Genomic DNA, 13,617 nt, shown 5'->3' with positions numbered 1-13,617 from the left:
AAAAAAAGTTTTTATTGATTGTTAAAGAGAGAGAAAAAGGGAGAGGAAGAGAGAGGTAGAAACATTGATGAGAGAGAAACATTAATCAGCTGCCTCCTGCACGCCCCCTACTAGGGATTGAGCCCCGAACCTGGGCATGTGCCCTGATTGGAAATTGAACCTGCAACTCTTTGGTGCACACGATGATTCCCCAACTGAGCCACACTGGCTGGGGCTGCTCTTTTCATTTTTTAAAATTATTTTTTCTGTCTCATTTTACATTTTGGGTAGTTTCTAATGCTATGTCTCCAAATTTAATTTAGCAATCATTTCTTCCCTAATATCTAATCTTCCATTAATTTATTCAATGTTTTTATTTATTTATTTATTTACTTATTGCATAGATATTGTAATTTTTATCATTAGAAGTTCAGTTGCGTTTTTTTATATCTTCCATGTCTCTACTTACATTTTCAAGACCAGGGAACATAGTTATAAGTGTTTTTAATGCTCTAATCTGCTAACATATATGCTATTTCTGGTTACTGGATAATTTTCCTCATTATTGGCTATGTTTTCCTATCTGTTTGCATGCTTGGTAATCTTTTATTGGATGCTATATCTAATTTTACTTTATTGGGTTCTATATATTTTTTGCATTTCTATAAAAATTCTTGAGCTTTGTTGTGGGAGTAAAACAAATTACTTGGAAGCAGTTTTGAACTTTTTAATCTTTTATGGCTTGTTAGGTGAGACCAGACCCAGCTCTGTACAGCTAATTATTTCCCCATATTGAGGCAAAATACTTCTGTACACTCTGCCCAAAGCCTTGTGAATCTGGAAGTTTTTCTGTCTGGTTGGCACAGTTCCTACCTGGCTGTGAGCACCAGATACACCTCTAATGTACCTGTCAGATGGTTCTTTCCCGTTCTTGGGTAGTTTTTCTTTCACATATGCACTAAGCAGGACTCATGCAAACGCTTATAGGAATCCTCTGCAGACTCTTGAGTTCAATCTCTGTGTAACTTTTGTCTCTCAGGCGCACAGTCCTGCTAACTCTAGCCATATGGCTCCTCATACTCTCACTTCCATGTCCTCAGCTAGGGGAGAACACTGAGTTTTATGTGGTTTCCACCTTTCTACAGGGCCTTGACACTTTTAAGACAGTAAGCTTGGGTAATGATAGGGTTCACCTTGTTTGGTTTCCATCTCTGGGATTACCATTTTTTGTTGCCTGATGTTTCTTATCTTGAAAACTGTTGTTTTACATATTTTATTATCCATTTTTGGTATTTCAGGTGGGAGAGGAAACTATCTGTTACTCCATCTTGTTTAGAAGCAACTGCATGTTGGGTTGTCTTGGCATTGTGTTCAGCCACAAGTTTCTCATTTCTGTACTGTGTAGTTGTTGTTTTTTTTTTGTTTTTTTTTTTTACCTAGCTAATGCAAAATTTTGTAGAGCCCTATATATCTTGGAAGAGATAATATAAAGAACTAATATAATATAGAGTGTAGTTTCTATAATAGTGATATGAACAACACATAATGTAGGAATCCAAAAGAACTAGAATTTTCTCTGGGAATCTTTGAAATGTTTATTTTCTATCTGAGATTAGCTATTCAGTTAGACACGGTTTCATCTTCAGCTAGATAAGCACTGCTTTGTTTATTTTTTATTCGGGATGTTTACATAAATGTGGATGAGGATAAAAGACAAAGTCCTGTAATGTTGCCACTAGAGACTTGTAATCCAAATTGAGATTGTTCCATTAATCATTACTGTGCATATGGATGTTTAACCAGCCACTGATCTACTTATGTCATCATCCAGACTGTATTTCTCCATTTACCTCATTTGTCTGGAAGAGTCTTTTTGTGCAAGAGACTCGTAATTATGGTTTATTACTTGAAGCCTCATGAGAAGCTTTATTAAATGTTTTTGGAAGTCAGAATGTTCTACTTGTTTGCTCTGCTAGTTTGTTATAAAAGGAAATAATGCTTGTTTTGGAATGGCTTTTCCATGTTTTTCATGTCTTAAGTGCCTCAAAAATTTTAAATGATAGGTTGTAGAGTGGTGCTGAGAATTCACATTAGGTCCTCGAATTTGATTTTTCCACTTTTTTTTTATTTTTTTATTTTAGCAATATTTCTTTATTTTAATCTGTTGTCCCTCTGAACCTTCTTTTTTTAAAAAAACTTTTTTTTTTTATTGATTTTAGAGATGAAGGGAGAGGGAAATAGAAACAGCAATGATGAGAGGGAATCATTGATCATCTACTTCCTGTATGCCCCCTACCAGGGATTGAGCCCACAACTTGGGCATGTGCCAAAAATTTCTGACCAGAAATTGAACCATGATCTCCTGATTCTTAGGTTGGTACTCAAACACTGAGCCAAACCTGCCAGGCTGATTCTTCATTTCAAATATATTGTTACTTACTTTTACTTTATGGTACAGCCTGTAGTTCATTTTTATAGCTGTTCCTTGCATCTTTGAAAAGCATTTCTGTAGTTGTTATTGCAGTGCTGTGAGTCCTTGATGAGGTTTGCTGTGTTGCTCAAATCTTAGAGCTCTACAGAGTTTCATCTGTGAGATCTGTTAGATAACTGAGAGATATTAAAATCTCTCCCTATGATTTTGGGTTAGCCTATTGTTTCTTTATGTATTTTGTGAGTATGTTATTAGATGCATACACATTTTAAATTGTTTTATCATCTTGTTGAATTAAACTTTTAATGACTCCTGCCACTGGGTTGTTGTCTATCATTATTTAAGCAATGGAAAAATATTTTGCTTCTTTTATAAGCACCTTCTGATATAAGGCTTTGAATCAATTCAATTTTGTGTTCACTGTTTTTCCATTTAGGTTATCAGTTGATTGGGAGCCATTCTGGGGTGAAGCTTTGCAGGTGGACAAAGGTATTTGTCTTTATGCACTTTTTGTGTGGCTATTATATGCAGTTAATGAATTTTACCATTTTAAAGTTACAGTTTACATTTAATAAAATGTAGTGATTTTGAATGAATTTGTTGAATGAGTTCAGCAAATTTTTATGGATGTAAAAAACCCGTATCCACCACTCCAAAATAGAAACAGAGGCATGGATACATGGAACTGACTGACAGCTAGCTGTCAGAGGCGGGGGAAGGGGACTGGATGAAAGAAGATGAAGGGGTCAGCTAAAGAACATATATGTATAACCCATAGACATAGACATCAGTGTGGTGATGGCCAGAGGAAGGGGGACTGGGAGTTGAGTAGAGGTGGACAAAGGGGAGGAAAATGGGGGTATTGGTACTAGTGTCATTAATAAACATAAAGATTAGAAGAAAAGATATAGACTATTTTTCTTATCCTGTAAGTTTACTTGTGCTTATTTCTAGTCAGTACCCCCTCCTCCACAGTCAGGAAACAGTTGTTCTAGCTGCTCACTATAATATAATTTTGCCTTTTCTAGAATTTCATATGAATGGAATTATATCACGTGTAGTTTTTATTTTTGCCACATAACTTTTTAAACTCAGCATAATGTATCTTAGATTTGCTCATGTTGTAGTATGTATCAGCAGTTCATGCCTTTTTATTGCTCAGTACTATTCAGTAATATGAACATATCAGTGTTTAATCTCTTGGTAGACATTTGGGTTGTTTTTCAGTTTTGGGCTATTAATGAATAAAATTGCTATAAATATTTTCATACAGTGCTTTTTTTGTGAATGAACATTTTAATTTCCTTTGGTACATACTTAGGGGTGGAATTACTAGCTATATATTTAACTTTATAAGAAGCTCCCAATCTGTTCTCAGTGTGGTTGTACTATTTTATACTTGCATCAACAATGCATGAAAGTTCCAGTTGCTACATATTCTCACCATCATGTGGTATTGCAGGTCTTTTTAATTTTAGCCATTCTAGCGAGTGTGAAGTGGTAGCCATGTGGTTTTATTTTATTTTTATTTATTTTATTTTATATTTTATTTTATTTTATAATTTTATTTTATTTTATTTTTTTATTTTTATTTTTATTTTTTTAATTTTATTTTCCTGGAATGCCTCTGCCCTCAATGCCATAATCCACAGCTGACCTTTGCTTGATACTTCAACTGCCTTGACGGTCTTCTCCAAGGGAACCTGCTTCTCCAGAGCCTGTTGTTTCAGAATATTGTATATTCTCAGCGTTTCTCTGCTGTATCCTTCTAGTGCCATCTGCTCCCTAGGCCAGTTGCTATCATTGTGGATATCTGAGAAACTTTTTACTCATCTTCTTTTTTATTACCCTCCCACATTTATTCCATGAGCAAAATTTTTCAACACATATCCAGAATGCAACTTCTTTTTACCAATTATACTGCCATACCTTGGTCCAAATTACTGTAATTTGTCCCTTTTTATTTCAGTGATTTCCTAATTGCTATTCTGGATCCACTCTTGCCATCATCCACTGTCTGTTTTCTACACAGCAGCCAGATGTTTCAGGCCATGCCACTGCTCTCAGAACCTCCAGGGGTTCCCATCTCACTCAGAACAAAAGCCCAAGTCCTCAAGGGCCTGTGTGATCTGCTCTCCCGGCTTTCTGAATGTGGAGCCAAAGTCCTCTCTGGCTTTCTGGCCTCTGTCTGCTCTCTCAGATCTCTGCTCAGAGAGCCTGTCAGAGAGGCTTTCCTGTGAAATAGCAACCTTCCCTCTTATTCTCTACGCTGCTTGGAATTCTTACATTATGCTTACTACAACTTAATAGACTATGTCTGTGTATATTCTATCTCCAACCAGACCCTCCTTAGCTGGACAAGTTCTGACCCATGTGTTCAGCTTTATTTTTCATTTTAACCTTCATATAATGTGTCCTGCTTCTCTTCCCTACTCTAATCTCCACCTGACCAAATCCTGCCCCTGTGTCAGTCAGGAAAACAGAAAACACCCGGGATATTTTAGCAAGAAGAGATTTAATATGCTGACCAAGCCGTTGGAAGACCTGGGGCAGTGAAGGTCAAAGAGAACTGCTTTGCTTTGAGAAAAATAAAAAAGTGTTAGACTCACAGGACACTGCTTCAAGTGACCCGAGCTGCTGGCAACACTAAAGCGAATGTCTCCCAGGAACTTCCTTGGAAGCTGCTGCAGACCGATGTTTGCTGTATGCCCTCGTGTCTGCCAGCTGCTGCCAGAGATGAATGATAGTTTCTCCTTTTGCCTTCTAAATCCATTTGCTTCTCATCGGTGGAGTCTAAATCAGAACCTTTCAGACAGGGAATCAGAAATACTATGTTAGGGTTACTAGTCGCTGCTTAGAAGGGCAGGCAGGGCTGAGTATTGACAGCACAGACTACCTCTTTGGATACTCAGCATCCAATCAAACCCTTCTACCTATAAAACATTTGCTTCTGCCTAACTTGTTGCAACTATTACACATACATGGGAAGATACATTCACTCTGCCTTTAAAAGGGAGAATACATGTACATCCATCTCTATAGCTCTGTCCAGTAGGACTTTCTGCAGTGGTGGGAATGTTCTATGTCTGCATTATACAGTACAGTTTACTAACTGTATGTCTAACACCTTACCCAATACCTATTACTTGATACCTTGCCACATACCTGACTTACCATGTAGCTCATACAGCTACTAACCATGTAGCTATTTAACACTTGAAATGTGGTTGGTGTGACAAAGGAATTGAATTTTAAATTTTATTTAATTTTAATTCATTTAAATAGCTACACATGCCTAGTGGGTACCAAATGGGATGGTACCCACAATTGACCTTTTTACCATAATTCATTACTATCTAAAGCAGCTTTCCTTTTTTCCTATAACAGAAAGTAGTTTTTGACTGTTTTTTTATTCCAAAGCTCTTTTTCTGTATCTCTCAGAAAGCAGTTCCCAGTTTCTTCCTCATTATATAAATGTTATGCATGTGCCTTATTGCCCATTGGAATATATACATACATATGTGTATATGTATATATGTATATATGTACAATAGTAGTGAAACCATCACCAAAATCAAGAAAACAGATACCACCTCAAATGTCCTGTGTTTCTTTGTAAACCATCTTTCTCTTCGCTCCTGTCACCAGCCAACTGCTGACTTGCTTTCTGTCTCTATATGTAAATTTATATTTTCTAGAATTTAATATATTAATGCATATTTTTTGATATGCCTGCCTTTATTTGGCATAATTATTTTGAGATTCATACATGTTTTATGTGCATCAATATTTTATTTCTTTCTAAATATATTCAATTGTGTGGATATGCCCATATTTGTTTATTCATTTATTAATGGATATGTAAATTGTTTCTAGTTTTTTGATGTTTTATGTAAAGTCAGTTCTGTGAACGCTTACATACAAGTCTTTGGACATAACACTCATTTTTTGGGGGGTATACACCTTGGAATGGAATTGCTTAATCATATGTTTAGCTTTAGTAGGTATTATATGAACAGTTTTCCAAAGTTGTTGAACTCTTATTTTAATTTTAACATTAGTTTTCAGTTAAAACAGTTGATTTTATAATTATACCAATTTTTTCCCTTCAACAAAATTCTTGATTTCTATCATTGACATACTTATTGCCATTAACTTCAAACATTGGTTCTTAAAGTGTGGTCTGCATTCCCTTTGGGGTACTGGAGGTCAAACTTTTTATAATATTACTGTCATGTTGTCTTTTTTTTGCTGTGAGACATTTGAACTAATAGTGCAAAAACAATGTTGCATAAATGTGCTGACCGTTTAGATTGAATTAAGGCAGTGTACCATACTGTACTAGTAGTCAAGGTACGTGTGTTCCCTCTTTATTTTTAAACCCAGTTTCACATAAGAATTACCTTGATGAAGTAGCAAAAATTAAATAAGAAATCTCTTCCTTTGAGTATCTGTACTTTTACAAAAAAAGTATATTTTTATTGATTTTTTACAGAAAGGAAGGGACAGGGATAGAGAGTTAGAAACATTGATGAGAGAGAAACATCAATCAGCTGCCTCCTGCACACCTCTTACTTGGGATATGCCCACAACCAAGGTACATACCCTTGACCGGAATCGAACCCTGGACCCTTCAATCCGCAGGCTGACGCTCTATCCACTGAGCCAAACTGGTTTTGGCATGGAATGTCATTTTTACATGAAAGAACAACTATGGTTATTGAGGCTTATTTATTTGGCAAATGCTTTTTTAAAGATAAAGTGGGCCTGCCACTTCAAGGAAACAACTGAAAGTATTTGTTGCGAATAATAAAATTTGAGCTTTAAAATGAAAATAAGAATTTTGAAAAACTTACAATAGCTGTCATAAGTTTGAAAAACTCCCCTAATGACGAGATAATTGTGATAATAAAAAGTGTGATTTTTAAAATGTTATACAATAAGCCCTGGCCGGTTCGGCTCAGTGGATAGAGCGTTGGCCTGTGGACTGGTGGGTCCCATGTTCAGTTCCAGTCAAGTGCATGAACCTTGGTTGCAAGCACATCCCCAGTAGCGGGTGTGCGGGAGGCAGCTGATTGATGTTTCTTTCTCATCGATGTTTCTAACTCTCTCTCCCTCTTCCTCTGTAAAAAAATCAATAAAATATATTAATTTTTTAAAAAAATGTTATACAATGAAATGTAAGTTTCATTAATATTTGGAAGATATGCATAACTTAACGACTCAATATTTTTCAAATGATCAATGCATGATGTTATAAAATCATATTCAAAGTACAAGATAGGCAAGTAGCTTCTAATGTAACAACATATGAAATGTTCATTAATATGGCTTCAGATTCTACAGTGCAGCTAATCTTTATGAAACTACCACTTGACAAGTGTTAGTGTAGTATTCACAATTTTCTGAAAAAGTTCTTAAAAGTACTTTTCCTTGTTACTCACTTGCATATCTGTGTGAGGCCTGATTTTGTTTATATAGCTTAACTGAAACAACATATCACAGTAGTTGGAATGCAGAATTCAGCTCATTTATACTATTTTTTGTTTTACTATGTAATAGGCTTATAATTATCTTAAATGAAATAGTATAAAGTTAGGTTCTGATATCTAATATGTACATATTTGGTTGATATAAACCACGTAAGTAAAAGTTCTTTGTGGTCTTGATAATTTTTAAGAGGGAAAGTCATTTTTTTTTTTTTAGTTTAAAAAAAATATTTTATTGATTTTTCACAGAGAGGAAGAGAGAGGGATAGAAAGTTAGAAATATCGATGAGAAACATCAATTAGCTGCCTCCTACACACCCCCACTGGGGATGTGCCCGCAACCTAGGTTTATGCCCTTGTCCGGAATTGATCCTGGGACCTTTCAGTCTGCAAGCCGATGCTCTATCCACTGAGCCAAACCAGTTCTGGCAGGAAAGTCATTCTTTGTACCTCCTTCCATTTGTAGAATGCATTTCATTAAGAGTGTACATTAAAATATGTTCTCACGTTCTTTGAATAAATTGTATACTTGTGTGCTATGGTTATAATTTGATATTTGGTTGGTATAGTTCAGTTTGATTTCATTGTAAAGAACTAAAACATTTATTTTGTTTTTTTCACTAGATTAAACTTTTGATTTTCTAGGTAAAAACCTTAGATTTCTATAAAAAAAGGTCTATACAGTTGAAATGTAATCATTTTTTTCCTCTGGATCACTTATCACAGAATATGGTAAACTTATTTTAAATATCTAGAATCAGGATATTTGCCTATCCAGAGAACTGTAGTAATCACCAAATGTTAAAAGGATTTTGTTATACTAAGCAAAAAAATTGATCCAGAACTGTTAGTTGTTACATTAAGTATAAAAGCTTTTTGAAAACTAATGAAATTTCACTAATGTGAGGCAATTTGCCTTAAGGCTAGGAGGTGAACATAATTAGTATAAATGATGTAGGAGTCCATTTACTGGGTGGCCCTCCATGAGCCGTGACTCCCAGTATTCACACGCTTAGTTAATTCTCTAGGCTTGGCGATGCGACCAGCTTTGGTCATTGGGGTATCAGCAAGCACGATGCAAGCAAGGCTTGATAAACACTTGCACATTGAGGCTTGTCCTCTTGGAATGCTTCCTCTGGGAATCCAGCTACTGGGCTATAAGGAAGCCAGTCTAGTACTCGAGTGAAGGAGGAGCAGAGCTAGCATCAACTGTCAGAAATCTGAGTGCACAGCCCTAGCCAAATTCCGCCTGAATGCAGTTCCATGAGTGATTTCAACACACACAGCAGGGTGTGGATAAAACACCGAGCTGACCCACAGCATTAATAGAGAAAATAATACATGTGTCATATTAAGCCACTGAGTTTTGGGGCAAAGTATTATGCAACAGTAGGTACCTGAACCAGATGATATTGGCTACTTATAAGAAAGTGGCCATGGTTTGCTACTGATTTGGTAGGTGTGGCAGGGGAAACAGTCATAAAAAAGAATGACAAAATTTGAACTGTGCAAAGTCCTGAGCTGAAGTGAAGCAACTTACAATGGATAGGGATTTAGATGAGAATGCTAAGAAAAGCACAGGAAGTGTAATTTTTTCTTCTTCTTTAAAAAAAAAAAAATAAAAAAAAAAAATATATATATATATATATATATATATATATATATATATATATATTTATTGATTTCAGAGAGCAAATGAGAGGGAGAGCGAGATAGAAACATCAATGATGAGAATCATTGATTGGCTGCAACTGAAGATTGAGACTGCAACCCAGGCACCTGCCCTGACTGGGAATTGAACCATGACATCTTGGTTCATAGGTCGATGCTTAACCACTCAGCCATGGAGGGTGGACTTTTTTTTTTGTCTTTTCTCAATTCTATGTCAAGGAGTATTTGCTGGAAAGATTAAGGGCCTGGCAAGCATTCTACTAAGTGCTTTGTGACTTTGCTATCTTCATTTTTTAAACCTGTATCATTTGAATGGAATACTGGAGAATAGGAGATTCTTTCAGCCAGAAAAACATTTCCCTAAGGATGCTGATGGAGGGGACTTGCCTATTTGATGGTCACTTAATTTGCTTGACAGTCTGTTTTCCTATCCTTACCATTACAATGTTCTAGTCTTGAAAATAAATGACATATTTATCATAAATATGTGTATATATGTATAGCTCATATATACAATAGCTTATATAGTATTTACACTAGAGGCCCAATGCACAAAATTGTGCATGGATACGATCTTTAGGCCTGACTGGTGATCAGGGCTTATCTGTGGGGCAACCAGTAGGGCGATTGGGGGGCCCCCCCGCTGGCACCTGCCTTGGCCAGCCTGGCGCTGCCTGCTCACTGGCCCCTCCCCCTGTCGCCACCACCACTGCCAGTCACCTCCTCTCTCTGTGGGATGACCAGCGGGGTGATGACGGGTCCCTTCTGGCATCTGCCTTGGCTGGCCTGGGGCCTGCAGGCTGGGGGCAGCTCCTCCATTGAGCATCTGCCCTTTGGTGGTCAGTGTGCATCACAGAGACCAGTCATTCTGCCATTTGGTCGATTTGCATATTAGGCTTTTATTATATAGGATATGTACAAGTTCAGTATATCCTATATAATAAAAGGCTAATATGCAAATTGTCCCCTCCACCAGGCATTTGACCAAGGGGCAGGGCCAGCTGGCCAACTTTCTGCGTTCCCTCCCCCTGGCTGGCCTGGCCTGATGGGCCCTGATTAGGGTGAGTCGGCTGCACCCACCTGTGCATGAATTCATGCACCAAGCCTCTAGTGTGTGTGTGTGTGTGTGTGTGTGTGTGTGTGTGTGTGTGTGTGTATATATATGGCATTATCATATATGATACAGCACTTTTACTTATCATTGTGAAAGGTAACAGGGATATGAGGGAGGCCTGCCCTCATTGAATGTATAATCAGCTTAATGAAAAGGGTCCTTCTTCTGTTTTTACTTTTATGTTTTTTTCTGTTTCCCTCTCCCTGGCCCCAAATAGAATTCCAATAAACCCAAACCCAGATCAGAAGTTGATAATAGCCTTTTTATGTCCTTGGTGATTTTCTGTCTACTGTTCTATCTATTTCTTAGAAACTAATGTTGAAGACTCCAACCCTAATTGTGAATTTGCCCATTTTTCATTTCAGTTCTATCAGTTTTTATCTCATGTACTTTGAAATGCTGATGTTAGGTACATACACATTTAAGATTGTTATGTCTTCTTGGTGAATATATCCTTTTACCATTACATCATGTCCCTCTTTATCTGTAATAAGAGTCCTTGAAGTTTACATTATCTGATGTTAATATAGCCATCTCAGCTCTCTTTTGATTAGTATTTGCATACTGCACATTTCCTATCCTTCTGCTTTAACTTCCTTTAGTATTTCTCTTGGAGCAGGTTTGTTCCTAATGGGTTCTCTTAATTTTTCTTCACCTGAGAATGTCTGTTTTGCTTTCATTCTTTTAAGCATTTATAGCTGTAAGTTTCCCCCTTATCAACTGCTTTTGCTACTCCCATAAGTTTGCTATATCTTTGTTTTTTTTTCATCTCAAGTATTTCCTAATTTTCCTTGTAATTTCTTCTTTGATCCATTGGTTGTTTAAAAATGTTTTGTTTAATTTTCACAATTTTTTGAACTGTCCAGTTTAAAAAAATTTTTTTTGATTTCTAATTTCATTCTGTTATGATTGGAGAAGATACTTTGTGTGATATTTATCTTTTAAAATCTATTGAGACTTAATTTGTGGCCTAACATATGTTCTATCCTGGAAAATGTCCTTTGTGCACTTGAGAAAAATGTGTATGCTGTTGTTGGGTGTAGTGTTCTGTATATGTCTGTTAGATCTAGTTGATTTATTGTATTTAAGTCATCTGTTTCCTAACTTACCTTCTCTGTTGTTTATTCCATTATTGTTAGTGGGAAATTGAAATTTCCAACTATTATTGTGGAGCTGTCTATTTCTCCCTTAAATTTTGTTCATTATTTGCTTCATATATTTTGATGGTCTATTATTAGGTGTGTAAATGTTTATAACTGTTATTAGTATTATTTTTTGCTGTACTGAAGCTTTTATTAATATAATGTCCTTCCCATCTTGTAATCCTTTTTTTATTTATTTAAAGTCAGATTTGTCTGATATCAGGATAGCCTCTTGTGGTCTTTTTGGGTAACTAGTTGCATATGATATTTTCCGTCTTTTAACTTTGAACCTGTGTGTGTGTGTTTGGATGTAAAGTGAGTCTCTTGTAGACATCATAGAGTTGGATCATGTGTCCTTTTTTTTTTTTTTTTTTTTTTTAATATATTTTATTGACTTTTTACAGAGAGGAAGGGAGAGAGATAAAGAGCTAGAAACATCGATCAGCTGCCTCCTGCACATCCCCCATTGGGGATGTGCCCGCAACCAATATACGTGTCCTTGACTTGGAATTGAACCAGGGACCTTTCAGTAGGCAGGCCGACCACTATCCACTGAGCCAAACCGGTTCCCGCAAGATCATGTGTTCTTATCCATCCTGTTAATCTTTCTGTTGGAGAGTTTAACCCATTTACATTTAAAGTAATTATTGGTAAGGAGGGACTTGTCACTGTGCTATTTGTTTTTTACAATATATGCCTTATTGTTTTGTTTGTTTGTTTGTTTTTTTTTGTTCCTCATTCCCTGCATTCTTGTCTTCTTTTGTGTTTTGTTGATTTTTTTCCTAGTCAAATTTTAAAATTTCTTCCTAGTGTTATTTTGTGTATATGGTAGCTATTTTTCTTTGTGATTACCATGGGGATTACATGTAACACCCTAAAGTTATAACATTTTAATTTGAATTTATAGAAGTTTAACTTCAACAACATACAGAAACTCTGCTCTTTTATAGCATTGTCCCCATCCCTTTTGGTTGTTGGTGTCACAAAATTACTGAGCCCTAAAACATAAACTAATAATTTTTTTAAATGCATTAACCTCCTAAATTATGTTGAATAGAAGATTGAACAAAGTTATAGTAATGCAAACTTTTCACTAATTAAAAAAATATGTTAGACTCTTAAATCATATAGAAAACAAAAAATACAGTTATAAACATTGTTATAATAATACCAGCTTTTATAATTGCCCATGTAATTTACCTTTTTTGTGCTCTTTATTTCTTTATATGCCTTTGGGGTACTGTCTGATGTTCATTTCTTCTTGAAGGACTTGAGCATTTCTTTCAGGGCTGGTCTAGCAGTCAGGAACTACCTCAACTTTTATTTATCTGGGAATGTCTTGATTTCTTCCTCACTTTTGAAGGACAGCTTTGCCAGATATAGATTTCTTGGTTGATAGTTTTTTTTTTCACTTAGCATTCAGTATATTGGTCCATTATATTCTGGCTTCCAAAGTTTCTGAGGATAAATTTATAGATAATTTTATAATTTATAGATGGTCCTTTGTACTAGTATATGATGATTCGTTTCGTTCTTGCCACTTTCAAGATTTTATCTTTGTTGTTGTCTTTTGAAAATGATTATAATGTGTCTTGGTGCTGGTCTCTTTGAGTTCATCATACTTGGAGTTTGTTGAGCCTTTGGATACTTATATTCATGTCTATTATGAAAGATGGGAATTTTTTAGCCTTTTTATTATTTTTTATATATATTCTCTCTGCCTTTTTCTCTCTTCTCCTTTCAGGACACTCGTGATGCACATGTTCCACTTATGATGTCCCTCAGGTTAGA

The 13,617-nt window shown here is 35.9% G+C and overlaps 1 protein-coding gene across 2 annotated transcripts in view; it reads left to right on the top strand.

The window, feature by feature from the left end:
• Window positions 1–13,617, top strand: part of LOC311620946 (S-adenosyl-L-methionine-dependent tRNA 4-demethylwyosine synthase TYW1) — a 103,199-nt gene that overhangs the window by 27,809 nt on the left and 61,773 nt on the right. For both annotated transcript variants that reach the window (XM_084880689.1, XM_084880688.1), the window contains one exon: window positions 2,847–2,899. In XM_084880689.1, coding sequence (XP_084736815.1) covers window positions 2,847–2,899 — 53 coding nt within the window. The remainder of the gene's footprint in view (window positions 1–2,846; window positions 2,900–13,617) is intronic.

The sequence above is a fragment of the Pipistrellus hanaki genome (genome assembly GCF_964339955.1).
Source record: "Pipistrellus hanaki genome assembly, chromosome: 4".
Classification (NCBI taxonomy): domain Eukaryota; kingdom Metazoa; phylum Chordata; class Mammalia; order Chiroptera; family Vespertilionidae; genus Pipistrellus; species Pipistrellus hanaki.
This window is presented reverse-complemented; position numbering and strand designations above follow the sequence as displayed.